The sequence below is a fragment of the Dicentrarchus labrax genome, unplaced genomic scaffold, assembly GCF_905237075.1.
Source record: "Dicentrarchus labrax unplaced genomic scaffold, dlabrax2021, whole genome shotgun sequence".
NCBI lineage: Eukaryota > Metazoa > Chordata > Actinopteri > Moronidae > Dicentrarchus > Dicentrarchus labrax.
The window spans coordinates 11,121,767-11,138,880 of record NW_026136705.1 but is presented as its reverse complement, the minus strand read 5'-3'; the positions used below and the strand labels follow the sequence as shown (position 1 = coordinate 11,138,880).

Here is a 17,114-nt window from a genome sequence, read left to right as displayed (position 1 = left end):
GTTTTGTTTGCCAACTGAAAGGTGAAATTAGTGAAAGAATACCAACTAGATGTTTAATTATTGTGCCAGCTGTATAACATCAACATACATGCAAAACTTTAGCTTTCCTCTACAGGGTTGGTTAACAAACTCAAAGTATTAAAATGTAAAATAATAGTAGTAATAATAATAATAAGTTCATGGGGTTTTATGTTGCTCAGTTAACTGTGCATATGATGCGACCAGTGGTGTAAAGTAACTAAACATTTAAAGTTAAATACTGTACTGTACAAGGCACTTAAATTTAGTATTTCTATTTTATTCTAAATCTATATCAATCTATTCTTCTATTCGACTATATAAGAGGAGAATATTGTACTTTTTACTCCACTACACTTATTTGACAGCTATTGTCACTAGTTGCTTTGATGATTGAGATTTTGCACACCAAAAACGTATAATCAGTTTATATAATATGATGCATTGGTGCACAGAAGAGGAAATCATCCCAACCTTTGGAGATGAGAGTGCATGGTGATCTGGGGGCTGTAATAAAGTAATGACATAGCATTTTAATTAGTAAGCAATAATGTGTTGACATACTTACAAAAAAACCAAAACAAAAAAACAGCTAGTAGTGTGTTATTAGGTCCAGGGCACCACCAGCCTCCAGAGCAGCTTCAGTGCTCCTAAAGATGATTGATGAATTGAGTGTTTGACGACGATGATAGCGGAGAGCATTTCACTCTAAAATCTCTCATAGGTGTTCAGTTGTGTTGAGGTCTGGTGACTGTAAATGCCATAGCCTGTGATTCATATCACATTTTCATAGTCATCAAACCAGTCAGTGAGCCATTGTGCCCTATGTGAAAGCACCTGCATTCATTACACTAATTTATTCAGGTTTTTCCTTTGATTTTTGGGGCTTGTTGCTCCAAAAGTAATATTTATAATGATCACATGTCTGTTTATTACTCTTTGAGCCTCGAGCAAAATGTTGCCTGTACACCAGAATCCTAATTCACCCAAATTACTATGTCAGACCTACAATACCACAAAATAAATTCATTTATTGTATTGGGGTGATGTTTTTTTAAACATATCTGTGTGGCTATATACCACTAGGGTATATGGTAAAATATGTTTTTTTGTTGTAATCTGGGTGAACAGACCCTTTAAGTTCCCACACTCAAAAAAAAAAAAACTTGTGGTCAGGATATCAGAAATCTCGAAGAATACAGCTTTTTTATGTATTTAACCAGACCAAATTTAATACTCATCAGGTAGACTGGCACAAGATTTGTCTTGAACTGTCTTACCCTTGCACTTTGCATCATTTTGCTCTTCACATATTGTATAATGAATCTTGTTGGGGAAGATAAAACCCAGTGAGAAGACTCGACGGTCAATAGTGTCACATGCTTTGTGATTTGATGAAAGGTTCTATTTGTGTAGCCTGATGTGTATAGCTCCCTAATCAAAGACTTATATTTCTGTGACAACTAAAATAAATTACTCTATTACAAGCGCCCACCTGCCCTCTCCACAGTATTGATACCGTTTTATTACCAGAGAGAGACAGATGGACAACAGGGAAGATTGTGGCAAGTTATGGGAATGCTGGAGAATGTGTGCTTGTGGCCGTGTAATGTCATGTCAGGTTAGCACCTGCACAAAAGTAATCAAATGAGATGATTAGAGAGAAAATTACACACGTTCAACTCCACAAACATTTCTGAAAGCATTGTGAGGGATAAGTCCATGGCCTGGGTTCCAGTAGCCTACAGACTGGGCTTATTACAATACTCCAGCCAATTTAGGCCTGCAAGCTTCACTTCCCCCATCAGCAAGTGAAAGAGGGGAGAATTTGGTCTGAAAGCCCAATCACACACACCGCTCCGAGTTCAGCAGGTGGGGAAGTAGCAGCAGCAGGCTCCATCAGGCAATAATACAAAGTTAATGATGCAGAATGGTGTCTTTCTCCATACCAAAGAAGACGTCAATACAGGATGTTTAAGAACGCTGTTTCTAATTACGCTTTTTAAATTCACCACTGACGTGATTGATGATTTCAAAGAGAGGCATTATTGATCCACTTCACAGACAAGTCACATCGATTGCAAGTCTAGAATGAATAAAAGTTTTTTCCCCCCCTTTATCTCCCCCACTGAGAGAGAGATTGTACAATCAGAGCATCAGTGTGACCTGTGTGGGTAGTTTGGGAGCTAAATCACCTCTTTTAAAAAGCAGTCTGAGCAAGGACACATGGTGCAGTGATTGCTGGATGGAGGGACCTTGGGGGACCTTCAGGGCGTCACATGAGATGCAACAGTTAAAACTCACTGCTTTCTCATTTATAAAATGTGGAAATTCATCCATCCATTCATTAATCTGCGGGATCCTTTACAAATAGCCTGTCTGTGTTGGAGTCCTCAGCGTGAAAAAGTTCAGGAGCGGCTGTTTTACAGACAATCAGCCAGCTGTGCAGCATCACGCCTCTCACTGCAATCAGCGGTGATGGAGTGATGGATGCTCTGACGCACTGACAGATTGTTTTTTCCCACCTCTGCTCCCTGTTGACATGCCCCATGGCTCGTGCTTATTATTCCATGAACTTTGTTATTCCTCATGAGCAGCCAGGTCCTTCCTATTAGTGCAGAAGCCGCCAGTTATTGCATGTCTAATCCCAGCTAGTGATATTAGCAAATCAACAAGGGAGGTAACCAGAGCAAAACCGGCAGAAAGCCTGACATCACCTGGTTCGGCTGCAGAAAAAAATCTGCAAATTCAGGGAGATTTGACCTATTCCCTATCAATACAAAGTCTTCTGTTAGAATTACAGAAAACAAGATTGATTAGGAATCAAGAGCAGACTGGATTGCAGCAGCAGAGGTAGGTTTTCCATCACACCATGCTGAATCTCATTGGCAAGTGCACTTCAAGTGGCAAAGTGGGCTACAGCTTATGATTAAATGGTCTGCAGGCGAAGCCTTTTTGTCTTTTTTTTTTAGAGAGAGCTCTTTCTGAAGGCCAAAGTTAATGCAGTCATAGAAAGAACTCTGATACACTCCCACGTGAAATGGCCATGTGAGGAAAGCCCGGAGGGAGAAAAGGCCTTGAATGAATTTGAGAGGGAGAGAAAGAGAGAGAGAGTGGGAGGGAGGCAGATAGAGAGAAAGTTCAAACATTACTGATCCTCAAATATCCTTTTGGTTTCTGGTTCAATTGGAATTCGGCAGTAAGTGTCTGCTAAAAGCTCCATTTTTGTTGCCCTTCCATTGCTGCTGAGCTTTTAGAGTTAGATGATGACAGATTGTGAGCTACCTGATATCCTTCATCATCCTCCCCAGTGGAGGTGTTTGTTCCGCCCCAAGCAAGTCCTCCAGGACTAACAAACAGCCGGCGTGTTTGATGGACTATGGGGAGACATCTGCTCTGCTTGGCTTCGCCATATACAGAATGAACACTACATGTTACAGTAATCAATCAATATGCAAACGGTGTCCTTTTAGTCTGATGATTAACCTTACAGACTTCATGGTTATCAAGTCATTATATCAGCTTGTCATTGTGAATTAGTACTGAGGAGTTACAGGGTGTGAGCATGCGAGCAGTGTTTTTCCTCAGGTTGGGATATTGCTTTAAGCATGAATGCTCGATATATCCTCAACAACATTGTCACAACTGTGCTTCAAGCACCCTCGGGGATAGGCTCTGTTGTGTACTCGAGAGGGACAAGAGGGAAGGAAAAGGTCTGCACGGTGCAATCTGATTTGTGGTTATAGGCTCACAATCCTTCACAAAGTAATCTAGATAATATCACCCGAGCCAAAAGATCCTTTGAGCGCTGTCATCCATTTTAAACTGTGAGTTGCTCATGTCGGCAGATGTGTTTGTGCATTGTGATGAGCTGATTTAAAATTGCCACTGGCTCATTTTAGCCTCTGAATATCCTGCAGACAGGTGGCTCCCAAACAGGGGCCCCAGGAGTCCTCTGGGAGTTACAGAGGGTTTGCTGCAAAATGATGCATGACTTATATTTTATTTTTTTATTATACACATTATTGAACATGTATATGTAAAATAACCATGTCGTTATTTTACATGTCAAAGTAGTTTCAAGACCAAGAACAGCTTTGTCTTGTCCATGGGAATGATTTCTTTTCCATACTAACATTAGTTCCTCTGACTTTAATCTTCTATTGTATTCCTTAGTTTCATTTCTTTCCTTGTTGTTTTGCTCTCATGCACTCATTCTGTGGTCACTTAGACGCTGATCTGTCTTTCTGATTCAGGAACTGAAGATTATTTTACTGGTGCAGTCTCTGTTGACTCACTCTAGATGGGAGTTAAGGCAAATATCAACATGTAAATAAATAATGAGTCAAGACATATATTCAAGAGACACTTGTGACAAAACCCATTTAACCAGGGGTCAATCTGATATTTGAGTGCACCCCTTTTAGACTAATCTGAAGTCTTATTTGTAGATGAAACATGTTGTAGTTTACACATTGGTCGCTAGGGGGCGGTGCAGCTTCCACCCAACCGTCTGCGAGGACACTCCTGAGAGCGGAAGACGTTTCTCTTTGGTAAAAGCAACATGGTGTCACCCTGTAGACAATGTGAACATAAATAAGCGGCTCTCCTCTAACTCGATAAACACGGTCCCCCCAGCAGAGAAACACCAGTAGCAGCTGCTGGAGCTCAATGGCGCTGAGAGTGTGCGCTCGGTTTCTCAGAGACTCCGCCGTCCTCTCCGGACGGGTCACCGTGTCTGCCCGACAGGAAAGTGCGTCATGGTGTCTCACAGCGGGTCAGTCACTCACATGTCTCTCATATTGTTGTGTTTTTTTTAAGCAAGGAGACATATTGGGTTGTCATCATGGGATAGATACAACGTTTGGAGAGAATCAGTGGCGTACAGTGATGGAGCAGAGCGGTAAATCAGGCCACCTCCGAGCCCTTTGACACACACCTCTGGTTGCTGATAGAAATGGTGTTATGCTGCTTTTAAGTTCGCCTGTGTCATCTGAGACTGTGTGTGGAATGACAGACAGGGCACAGACAGAGTTAATGACAGGTAATGACAACATATGGCGGTAAACAGTTAAGAAAGGTATACACACACACACACACACACACACAAGTATAAACACAAGTCACTTATTTACTTACATTTTACCATTTCTCTCCATTTTCAGAACACATTCACAATCTATTCTCTTCTTAAGTCCCCCTTCACTCAGTGTTTTACTTCTTGTTCCTCCACTGGATGTTTCACTGTGCACTGTGGTGTGTGTGTGTGTGTGTGTGTGTGTGTGTGTGTGTGTGTGTGGGTGCAGACACTGACATTTGAAGGCTGTTTTCATATTCATCTGCTCGCCTCGCCCATATGTAATTTACACAAGGATGGTGTGGAAACACTGAGAACTGAGTTCACAGTGAAGTATTAGACTTCTTGTTTCCAGCAGTTAACCTGTTGAAATGAACAATGTTTACATATTCATATATTCTGTATATTTCAATGGGGGAGAAGGAGACGATGTCATGTGATAAATTTCTAATGAAGTAATAAGGCGTAATAAAGAGTATTTTTATATGTCTTTAAGGTCCAGTGTGTAGCATTTAGGATGATCTATTAGATCTATTCACAAATGGAATATAATATTCATAGGTACGTTTTCATTAGTGTATAATCACCTGGAAATAAGAATTGTTTTTGTTACCCTAGAATGAGTTTTTATCTACAGAGGGAGCGGATCCTCTTTTATTACCCAGAACAGACAAACAAACTACTAGCTCTAGAGAGGGTTTCACAGCCACTGTAGTTCCTCCTACTCACAAGGCGAGCTGTATTCAAACAGCTGCAATCTGCACCTTCACCACTAGATGTCACGAAAACCTACACACTGGTTCTTTAAATCACATCTGAAGGGGATTTTTGAAGATTTGGCTCACATGCTGGGCAATTTGGATTTGAGTGTGTCACCCTACATTACAATCCTTCATTTGTTTGAACTACTGCTGTCTATTTTTATTATGGAGTAATCTGACTTTTTTTCAACTAATCAAATAATTGTTGAAATATTAAAGAAAGTGAAAAATCACAACTTTGCAGTGCCCATAAAGGTCATGTTTTCAAGTTACTTGAAGATAGAGGTGCAACAAGTAATCGATTCAACAATTAGGTGTCAGCTATTAAATTAATTGTAAACGATTTTGATAGTATATAGAAAATTCTCTGATTTCAGCTTCTTATCTGAAAATTATTATTAAATTATCAATATATTAATTGATAAGGAAAATAAGTGTTATTTGCAGCCTACTTGAAGACAAACCAAACCTTTAACAATATTTACTTTGTATGAAGTTTACAATAATATAAAATAGAGGAATAGATTGGTCAGTTCAGTGGTCATTTTATTTATAGTTACTGATAATAACAATAGAAAATACTTTATAGATCTAGATGTCATTTGTTGTGTAAAACCGTATAAAGCATTTACAGTAAGGTTTTTGTGGTTCCCAAAAGACCCCTGATTGTCCACAATCTTTAGAGGTCTGAATGCATTATTACTGCTATACTGTGTCATATTAACATCCAAGGAAGCAGAATTAGTGAGTTACTTTACAGCCGTGCTTCCAGCGAAGTGATGGAGATGTTGATGTCTTTACAGGAAACGCTGCCTGCAGCCGAGGAGGGAGGAACGGATTTATCTTCACCCCTGCTTGTTTTATTACATCAGAGGCATTTCTCAGCAGACTGATGAAAGGCAAAACAGCAGAGGCAGACGGCGGCTTTTATCGCCTTCCAGCCTCAGTTCTGCCGGACAGCGGTAATCAGACCACTGCCTCAGAGATTTACATCCCTAAACTTATCTGATCACAGCCTTTTTCCACATTCTGCCCACGTCATCCTGTCACCAATCTGATGTTTCCTGTTCATACTGCTGACATATTTACTTGTATTATCTAATGGTTCATTTTGTTTGTGTGTTTTCAGCTGAACAGTTATCTTTATTACTGAAACATCCAGATCAGCCTAACAATTCAAAGGTTTTGAAAGTGGCCATAATAGGTGCCCCAAACGCCGGGAAGTCCACACTGACCAATCAGCTCCTCGGCAGAAAGGTCTCCGCCTTAATCGTCTCCCTTCATGCTGTAATGTCTTTCTGAGGAGGTGGTACTCACTTTGTAATGTCAATGGTTATTTCTTAAAGGTGTTTGCTGTGTCCAAGAAAGTACACACTACAAGGTCTCGTGCCCTCGGCGTCCTGACAGAGAATGATACACAGATAGTGAGAGCTTTTCCTTCCTCTTTTGTCATCATTGAATAACGCCATTGAAAGGCCAAATGGTCAATACATCAATGTTTATGTTTTATAGATTTTACTGGACACTCCTGGTCTTACCACTCAATCAAAAGTCAAAAGGTGACTTTCTTTTTTATATTTTTGGTATTTTTCTGTAGTCTGTAGTCTACAAGCAGCATTAATATACAGTGTAATATATGAATGGGCCTTCTGTTTCCACAGACACCATCTGGAGAAGTCTTTGCTTGTGGATCCCTGGAACACAGTCAAAGAAGCTGATATAGGTATGATATAAATTGGCTCTGAATTTACTCTTTTTCATTTAAGGACAAGAGTGAAATATAATGCTGAGTTTCTGGAACTGTATCCCTTCTCAGTGGTCGTCATGGTGGATGTGTCGGACAGATGGATGTGCAAGAAGCTTGACTTGGAGGTGCTCAAGTGCCTGGCTCAGCACCCTGACATCCCTACAGTTCTGGTTCTCAATAAGGTATTCTTCCCCAGAATAAACTGCAGTTGAAGGACTGAAGCATAAGTCTACTGATATTCAATATTTTTATTACACTTGACAAATCACATGAAAGTGTGTCTCTCTGTACTTTCTGACTTCCTGATCCTTTCTATGGCACTCAGCTCCAAACCCATTTGAAACTTCTAAAGATGTGATTCTTCATAAACAGGTCATGGATATATAGTTTTGTTTTTGCAAAAGGCAAAATAATTTCCTAGATCAACTGGGCTGTATCTTTCAGCAAACTTGATTCAAACAGGATTAAATAATGCGTTTGTTTGGGACCATTTTCAGATGAGGATTAATTCACACTTGCTGCTCCAGTGAGTATTTACAGCAGCAGGCCGCTGTATTTGAAATTGAGTCAAAATAAACTAAAGTGTGTGTTTGTTCATGGTAATGTAGGAATATGTCACCCAGTGCAACACTGTAGCTCATTGATGTATTTTGAATAGTTTTTAGAAAACAATGGAGCTCTGTGGCACAGGGGAATAAGATATATCAGGTTTGACTACACAAACAATACTTATTAGTGGGATCAGTTTATTGTTAGTTTTGGTCTTTCCATGGGATTAGTTGACAATAAAAATAAATATAGTATATCACCAGATTTTCCTGGATGCTCTTCTGTTTTTAAGGTTGACCTGGTTCAGACTAAAGACAAGCTGCTGAATATCACAGCACAGTTGACCTGTGGAGTGGTGAACGGACACAGAATGCAGGTCAGGCCAGTGATCAAGCCTCCACGGGCTGAAAAGAGGCCAGAGAGGGCTTCAGAGTTGCCCCTTGACGAGGACAGCGTAGAGCCTCAGGACAACGCTGAACCAAACTCTACACTGAGCAAAGAGCAGCTGAGGGGCCAACAGGGTTGGCCTCACTTCAAGGACGTCTTCATGCTCTCTTCTGTGGATAAAGAGGACGTGGAAACATTGAAGGTTAGATTATGGTCATAGCATGGAATAGTGTCTATAGAATGCATGTTTTTGTTCAAAACTTATATCCTTATACCGTTATGATAAATGACCCATACTGAAAGCAGAAATTAGAAAGTAGATATTTTTAAGTATTTGTTAGTTTTAAAAGACTGCTTTACTTTAGTATTAGTTTCTAATATCTCATTTTATTGTTGTATCAGTTAGTTTTTGTTTTATTTGATGATAATAACTATGCTTTTGTCTTGTTGTGGTAGACCTACTTCATGGTTGCAGCCAAGCCAGGATCGTGGCAGTACCACAGTGAGGTCCTGACTGACCAGAGTCCAGAGGAGGTCTGCACCAACATCATCAGAGAGAAGCTTCTGGAGTATCTGCCCCTGGAAGTGCCCTATTCCATTACACAGGTGAATAATGAACCAGCTAACTGAGTTGAACCAGAGACATCTCACTGCACTGAGTCTGTGGTTTATTTAAAGTTATTTAGACTCACTTTCACTCTGCAGGCTCACTTGTGGCCTCAGCCTCCACCTACTTTTCATGTGCAGTCCTGAGGGGCAATTTTGTCTGGTCCTTTCTGGCATTATTTTCATCGTTCTCTGGATGTTATTTATGTGTAGAATCCCACAACAAACAGTCCTCATTTATATGTTTCTGACAAACTAATAACATATGTGAGACTAGACTGGCTCATGTGTTGGACATCTTTAACACACATGCAAATAATTCTGGGATATGTTGTAATGGCCACTGCTTGAATCCAGCAGCTGACATCTCGTGTTCCAACGTTGACCTTCATTTTATGGACTTCATGGGCACATTGTTAACATTTTAAATGTCTCTGTTTTCAGTCTATTGAACTCTGGCATGTTGGAGAAAATCATGAGCTCCAAATTTCTGTGAAACTTAATGTCAAGAAAGACACTCACATGGTAAGTACTATCTACACATGTATGGCTTGTTGTGTGTCTTGTAAAGCATCTTTTGGGCCAGTTAGTTTAGTATAGTTTTTATTTTATTTGTTACCTAACTCTGTGATTTGGTGTTTTGTAATTTCACTGTCAGATTAATAAAGTACTTTCTATCTTTAATGCAATCTGGGGTAATTTAGCACATCATACTGGGAGAATTGACAGAATGGGATTAGATTTCAGTACGACAAGGGTGAAAGAGCTTGTGCGGTCCCTGTTATAAACGCATTTAAAAATTCAAGTGACCGGTATCAAAACCTGCAAAAAGTCCCACATAGCCTTTTTGTTATAACAAATCAGGACACTCGAATGTTTTCTCCTGTTTGGCAGTTCTTTTTTTGACAATAAGTACATGTAGTGTGAATGTAGCAAACAAACAACTGTGTAAAAATACCAGTTTGAAATATCTCTGTTGTGACGTGACTGGAGGAAGTGAAATCTTTCCCTCCATTACTGACACCTGTGGCCTCTCTAATGGCTTCTTATTTGCCGTTCCCTCATACCTCCAGATTCCTTTTTCCTTGTGTTTTTAACTTGTAAATATTTGAGCAGCCTTTCTGAATCATGCATAATTGATGGCACGATATTTGAAGCTACATCCGTGGTGCTGAAATGTTTCAAGACCAATGACCTCCATCCAAGAAGAGAAACTCGGACCAACACTGTTCTTTAGCTTTTACATTAAGCACACAACCGGGTACAACACAGGCACAACTGACTAAAGGAATCCAGTCTCATCTATTTTATTAATAGTTCTAGGTACAAAGCTGTCTTGTCTGGGTCACCTGGTAGAGCTGGCGCCCCATGTACCAAGGCTGAGTCCTAACTGCAGCAGCCATGGATTCGAAATCCAACCTGTTGCTGCATGTCATCCCCTCTCTCTACCCCCTTTCCAGTCAATCTTCTGCTGTCTTATCCAAAAAAGAGCCAAAATTCCTATACATATATCTATATCTATACATCTATCTATCTATATATATATAAAGCTATCTTGTCCAAGTTCTTTGCCTAAATCTGAAATTACATTTTTTGGGTATGAGAGATGCAATCTTTTAGATGAAAAACAAGTGTCAGTGAAGGTTGTTATTTTTCTGCTAAAATATACCTGTAATCACACAGTTCTAAAACAGAAACAGGTTTTAATAAAGTATTTTAAGGCGTAATCTGTGGTGACTGAGCGGTGACATAGTGGATATCATCCTCTAATAAAGGTGCAATTCGCAATCTTAATTTTATAAAACCTTGTAATAGCTGTTTGCCACAAATACTATGACAATATTTTTTTTAGTTTAAGTTTATTTCTTTTAAACATGCATTTCTGAAATTGGACAGATTTGCTTCTGCTGAATAAAACACACATGATAGTCTGTTCACTGGTGTTCCTGTATTTCCTGTGCCTGCAGAGGATGGTGATCGGCACAGCCGGCAAGATGGTAGCGCAGATCGCCCGAGAGGCAGGTGAGGACCTGAGCCATGTCTTCCTGAGGGAAGTAAAGCTGAAGCTCTCAGTCAAGCAGCGGAAGTGAAGAGGATGGGATTACTTCAGTGGTGAAATCCTGAAGAGATGAAGGTGGATCCTGCTGGATTTGAGATGGCTCTTCTTGTCTTTTTCTCTGCAAAGGAGACGCAGGATAATATCTCATCATGAGTCAGATGTGGAGCTGCGAGGTGGCATATAGCCTCAGTCCCAGAGCTCCCACTGAGATGCTACCTGTCTGAGGGAAAGACATTGTACTCTGACTTTTGCATTCTCTGTCTTTATGAATCAGCGACATCTTCTCATGCAGTCTCATAAGACATAATGAATGATGGAAAGAAGTTACGCATAAGTTGCTGTTATTATAGTGGTGGAAAACCGTGAGGGGTGCTCCCACTTGGAAGAAATACGTCCATTAAAAGCAGCTCACACAAGTAATTAATTATTGGCATTTATTTAGCAATGATATATTTTAGGCAACAAACATGACACAGACTCTGATCAAATGCATGTTTTGACACAAGTTTGACAGCGTGTTCATGGCTGAGCAGGTTTGGCAAGCTGTGAAAAGGCCAATGGTTTATCTTTGGCTCTCAGAGCTTTTTACTTGGCGCTCACTCCTTTCGCGCCTAGTGGAACCTGCACAGTCATGTTCACTCAAATGTCCCTGATGTACCATCCACCCCTGTTCCCTCCACTCCCACATCACTTTAGCCTTCTCCGCTGCCTTTGAAGTGTGGCCATCCATCGCTGCGACTATCACTTTTTTGTTCTGCTGCTTTCTTCCCTTTTTCTCTCTCCTCCTCCTTGCCTGTCTCCCCCCCCTTTGCTTTTTTGGCTCTTATAAAGCCCAGCTCTGCCCCCGAGGGCTGAATTGTCTCCCTAATGGATGGCAAAATGGAGCACTAACCTGATGCTAAAATGGGTCAGATAATGGTGATTGGATTCATTCCTACTGCCTGTGAGTTAACTCGACGGTTACTCTATCCGGGGCATCTTGATGAATAACCAGCTAGTGGCCTAAAGCAAGGGCGACAGGAGGAGGAGGGGGAGGGGAGGGGAGGGGAGGGAGGGAGGGAGGAGAGAGAGGCCTTGAATGTCTCACAGAAGCTGTGTAAGCCCCTCAAGCTCTCCCTGCTCTCTGCAACGGCTGCTTCCCAGTGATTAGACAAGCCGGTTGCGCAGCAGAGATCACCACTTAGACAAGCCAACTGCTGCTTGAAGATATTACAGCTGATGTACGTCCGCCAGCACATTAAAGTGAACCTCCAAACACAAGATATTTAGAATGCTGATACCAGAATAATGAGGGACTCGTTTGTTTGGGAGCCACAAGCTTTATTTTACACCCATCCACAAGTACATCTCCAAAATGTAATCGAAATACTCATGAATAACACATCAATCACCAACTTTGTCGTCCCGCTCCTGATGACATTGAGCGAGGGCCATATAACCCTTACCATTACTAAAACTCAGTAATGGTAACGGTTTGACGGCCCTCCTCTGTGCAGCGGTCCGCAGTCAGTTAGGCCTGAGTGTGAGCTGATAGTGCCGGAGGGGGAATGAAACCCTGGATAGTACATCATCTATACTGTAGTGTCTCTTTAATAAACTTACAGTATAAGATGATATCCTGTCCAGGGCACAAGACATTAACTGAAAGCAGCGAGCTCCCGCTGTGCTTGTAATCTGCAAGGGAAAGGCAGACGACTCATTAGTGATGCACACAGTGAAGGTCGGCCAATGAAAATGTTAATCATATGGTAAAGACGAAAAAAAACAAAGACATGTATTCAAATGCCAGTCAGAAGAAAATGCCCTTCTTAATAATGTGTGCTGTAAAACAAAAAGAGTATTGTTAATCCTGCACTGTCAACATCTGTCACCTGCTGCCGATCCGCCTCCGCTCTGTGTTACATACTCACCATTTTTGCACGCAGTGGGGATGCGGGGGGCATCTTTTATGGCTCGCTGACACTTTCCTTCAGATGCTCATATTTTATGGCTGCTATGCGTCCACGACGGGTCCACAGGCTCCTAACCACTCTGCTTGCTGGGCTCCGGCACTTAAAGGCCCCCCGGCTCATTAGCATACTGTGATGACATCTGGGTGGACCAGACAGCATTGGGGGGGGGGACTTTTTTTCTTATCTGTTGCCAACCTGATCGCCTCTGTCCAATAATTGCCCACACCCTTATTACACTCGACTGGACTTTGCAGAAAAAATCCACATCAATCCTGTTTTTGTTTTTACTGCAAATACAAATGGCATTTATTTAACATGTTCAATAAGTCATTCTGTTGCAGAGTTAATTTTTTAAACATGAATCAGTTTGATTTAGCAGCAGAGAAACAAATGCTTTCCTAGAAGCACTCAATATTTCTCATACTTCTCTAAATATTCTTCATGTCCTCACCATTTCACAGAATTTAGTTGTGAGTTTTGGCCTTTCTCGGTCATACACGCCTGATGAAAAGAACCCAGCAGTGGGCCAGTGAATTTCTTCATCTTCTATTAAAAAGCTGGGAGCTTTATCTCACAGTGCGGTAATACATCTAATGTTCATCATCTCTTAAGTCCTCTGAATCTCATAGCCTTTGGATTTATGCGTGATGGTTTCGTGGGTTGGAATTTAATACTACGATATGTCAGCTGATGTCATGTTATCTGACTTATTAAACTCTTCTTTTTTTCCATACGCTCAGCTAGATTCCAGGATACGGAGAGCTGAGATGTGTTTTTTATTAGATGTGTCATACAGACCAGCATATCAAACGCGCAGCATCAAATTATAGCCGGGACTGTGATGGAGCAGGTAGTAGTTTGCTGTAGTTTGTCTTTAATCCCTGACAGTTTGTCTACATCCTTTAAAAACAGGTTGACTTTGTGAAGAAAATAAATCTTCCATGGGGACTTTGTCCTCAAGCCAACTGGACTCATTGGATTCAAATCTCAAAACTGCTGCAGAAGCTTGTTAAGCACTAATTGAACAAGATCAGAGTCATGTAGTGCGGGATATACACAATATAGCCAGCTCTATTTCAGGTATTGAGTTCTCAACCGATGAATGTATCTGCTCCAACACCAAATCATTAACATAGAAATATTCGCAGTGTGCTCACTTCTTCAGCTACCACTGCACCACTGCTGTAAGGTCAGGTTCATTTATCACAGTTAGTGTAAACCTACAGAGAGAGAGGGACTGTGAGTCCTAATATTTTTAACAATGAGCCAGTATTTCAGTTGAGTGACAAGGTCTTTGTTTGTGAATGCTGTATGTGAACTGCAACATATTCTTTAGGAGGGTCCGGGTTAGGTGGGACATGACGGTCACTCTAGTTAGGGTGTAGGCGCCGGTTCGGGGTGTGAGGGGTCCTCCTGTAGACACAGATAAAGACGGAGGTAGGACTATCTGGGTGGCTTGGTCTCACTCCAAGACTTTATCAGCAACAGAAACGCTCCACTTTTTTTCTACAAATTTCCATTTGCGTTTGCAGATAAGTTTTTCATTCTTCACTACACGTGGAGAGAAAAGGCGAGGAAGCTCTCATTGTGCGGCAGTCCGGCTTTATCCAAAGTAATCAGGGGGAACTTGTTGGGGGTTTGATTAAACTGTTTGCAGTTAAGTAAAGGGGAGAAAAGGTTTCTCTTCGTATTTTCTTGAACGAGTAAATTTAATCTAAATGCCATTACATCATGTAGTGCTCCACATCCTCCATTTCTCTACCACATGTTCCTAGCTTTGACCAGCCTCAACCCCCCCCCACTGGCTCAGATCAGAGCAAAATTCACCACTGTGGAAATGAGTTTTTACATAAGCAGACTAATTAAGAGCAGAGAGAGAGAGACATTATGAAAATGTGATTTTGATCATCCTCTAGGGCTACGTAAGTGTCTGGAGGATTTATTTAACAAAAAAAAAAAATTTGAACGAGAATTACATTTTTCTTCCCTATTTGAACCTTTTTTTTTTTATCCATCTGTCATTATCTGAGGGAACGTTATGTTTCCATTTCAGAGGTATGAAACATCTGGCCCAGGAGTAATGTGAGCCACATCAGATTTTTTCCTTTAATAAGAGGAGGTTTGTTTCCTGTAGGGAGGCCTCAAACAGAGCTGTGGTTTAGGCACAATGGCACAACAGCTACGTCCTTAAAGGTTCTCAACATAATCACCAATAAGTGACTGACTCATGTCGAGTGTGGGAGATAAATGCCACACTGTTATGGTATGCTAATTTCCTATTTAAGGCAAAAATAATCAGCATTTATCCATTAAATTATACAGCTTGTGAATAGAGAAGACGAGCAGCGGTGGAATATGACTAAGTGCATTTACTACATTTAGTATTTCCATTTTATGCTACTTTATACTACTTCTCACAACAGTAATTACTAGCATATTAAGATTTTATATTCTAAAAACATGATAATCTTATAAAATACAACACATCTGTGGCTTGTGACTGCTTACAAATAATAAAGATAACAGTCACGGGCCATCTCTCTGCTGAATGAGTACTTTTACTTTAACTACATTTAGCTGATAATACTTCTGTATTTTCTTCAGCAGGATTTTGCATGCAGGAACTTTACTTTCAAACTGTTTTTACATAATCGTATGGGTGACTAAAGTAAAGGACCTGGGTACTTCTTCCACCACTGAAGATGAGTTGTCCAGGCCAAAAGAGGCGTGAAAGGCAGAGGGAACATGTAGGCCATGTGCATAAGAGAAGCATGTGTGTTAAGGCCAAAATGAAGTTTTTAGTGTGTGTGTTGGGACTGAAGCTGAAATATGTTATTTAATTTACCTAGCCGAGGAAAACCAAAGACCAAATGGGAAGAATCGTGTTATCTGATTATTTTCCAGGTACGTAGTGGTTTCCATTCATTTTTATAACACAGTAAAACAAGACTAGAAACTCCATCCCAATTGCTTTTATTGCTATCAACATGTCATCATGGTTAAGTGGCAGTATAAACAACGTGTGTTTGAAAAGATTAAAGCTGATATAAGATGTTCACAGTGACAGATTTCCAGGTTTTCACTCACTTCAAGTTAGATTTTCCGTCAATACAGAGATGATGATGAAAAAACACTCAAATAACTGCGTCCACACCCACAGTGCTACATAATTAGCTTGTAATCAGTTATATGAATAAATGTGTTATTACCATTATTACTTGTAGAAGTAGTTGTGACAATAGTTGTAATCTTTACGGTTTTCTATGGTCATTATTCATTAACAACCGCAGTGCTGGAGTTTGTTACTGCAGTATCTGCGTCCTCTCTTTGTGAGATGATGAGACTGCCCTCTTCAGGTTGCATATGAACTGTCCCTGGGTCAGATTATACAGCCGTGTTAGTGTCAAGTTATACCGACTCCTTTCAGCCTTTCATTCAATTTTATTTTCTTCATCTTCTTCACAAGGACAATGCACATTAATCAGTGTTTCTATAAATGTGCGAGCCAGCTCCTTTTCAACTGCAGTCCTTGAAGTGACAAACACAGCACAGTAAACACAAGATAAATCATACTTCTTAATAAAATACAAACAGAAATAGTTTGAAAGTTAGTCAAATAGTAATATAACACTAGAAATATAAGCTGTCCTGCACAATTGTAAAAATATGAATATCACATTGTTAATGAAATACTCGTAAATACATGCAGACATTCCCAAGCCATGCAAAACAGACCATCTGGCAACAGGCACAAAACACAGGACAAGTTAAAAGCAAACATACCAAAAGCTTACAAAATATGATGTTTTGTTTTAAATGAAACTACCCAGCAGTACATACAAGTACAGCTGAAAGGATTAGTTGATTAATCAGGTAGTCAAAAATTAAATTGACAGTATTTGGATTTGGAGGAGGAAAGGTGTCACTCTGGGTAATTGTGACAGCACTTTCAATTTAA

General features: G+C 40.4%; 1 protein-coding gene and 2 long non-coding RNA genes across 4 annotated transcripts; 1 reads left to right on the top strand and 2 right to left on the bottom strand.

Annotated features, from left to right (window-relative positions):
* Window positions 1–4,005: 4,005 nt before the first annotated feature.
* On the bottom strand, window positions 4,006–5,444 carry LOC127364297 (uncharacterized). The gene is made up of 2 exons (XR_007885000.1): window positions 5,158–5,444; window positions 4,006–5,017 (listed from the first exon to the last, which is right to left on the bottom strand). It is a non-coding gene; the product is annotated as an uncharacterized LOC127364297 (long non-coding RNA).
* Window positions 4,553–11,624, top strand: eral1 (Era-like 12S mitochondrial rRNA chaperone 1). Of its 2 annotated transcripts, none has more exons than XM_051401708.1 (11): window positions 4,553–4,795; window positions 6,660–6,818; window positions 6,986–7,113; window positions 7,203–7,280; window positions 7,369–7,415; window positions 7,518–7,579; window positions 7,673–7,785; window positions 8,445–8,741; window positions 8,996–9,145; window positions 9,590–9,670; window positions 11,113–11,624. In XM_051401708.1, the coding sequence occupies exons 1-11, from the start codon at window positions 4,690–4,692 to the stop codon at window positions 11,233–11,235; spliced, it is 1,344 nt and encodes a 447-aa protein (XP_051257668.1). In that variant the 5' UTR covers window positions 4,553–4,689; the 3' UTR covers window positions 11,236–11,624. The 2 variants fall into 2 exon arrangements, with proteins under 2 accessions (XP_051257668.1, XP_051257669.1); XM_051401709.1 differs by lacking the exon at window positions 4,553–4,795 and adding an exon at window positions 4,913–5,062.
* Window positions 11,625–12,503: 879 nt separating this feature from the next.
* On the bottom strand, window positions 12,504–13,932 carry LOC127364296 (uncharacterized). The gene is made up of 2 exons (XR_007884999.1): window positions 13,115–13,932; window positions 12,504–12,878 (listed from the first exon to the last, which is right to left on the bottom strand). It is a non-coding gene; the product is annotated as an uncharacterized LOC127364296 (long non-coding RNA).
* Between the last annotated feature and the right edge of the window lie 3,182 nt (window positions 13,933–17,114).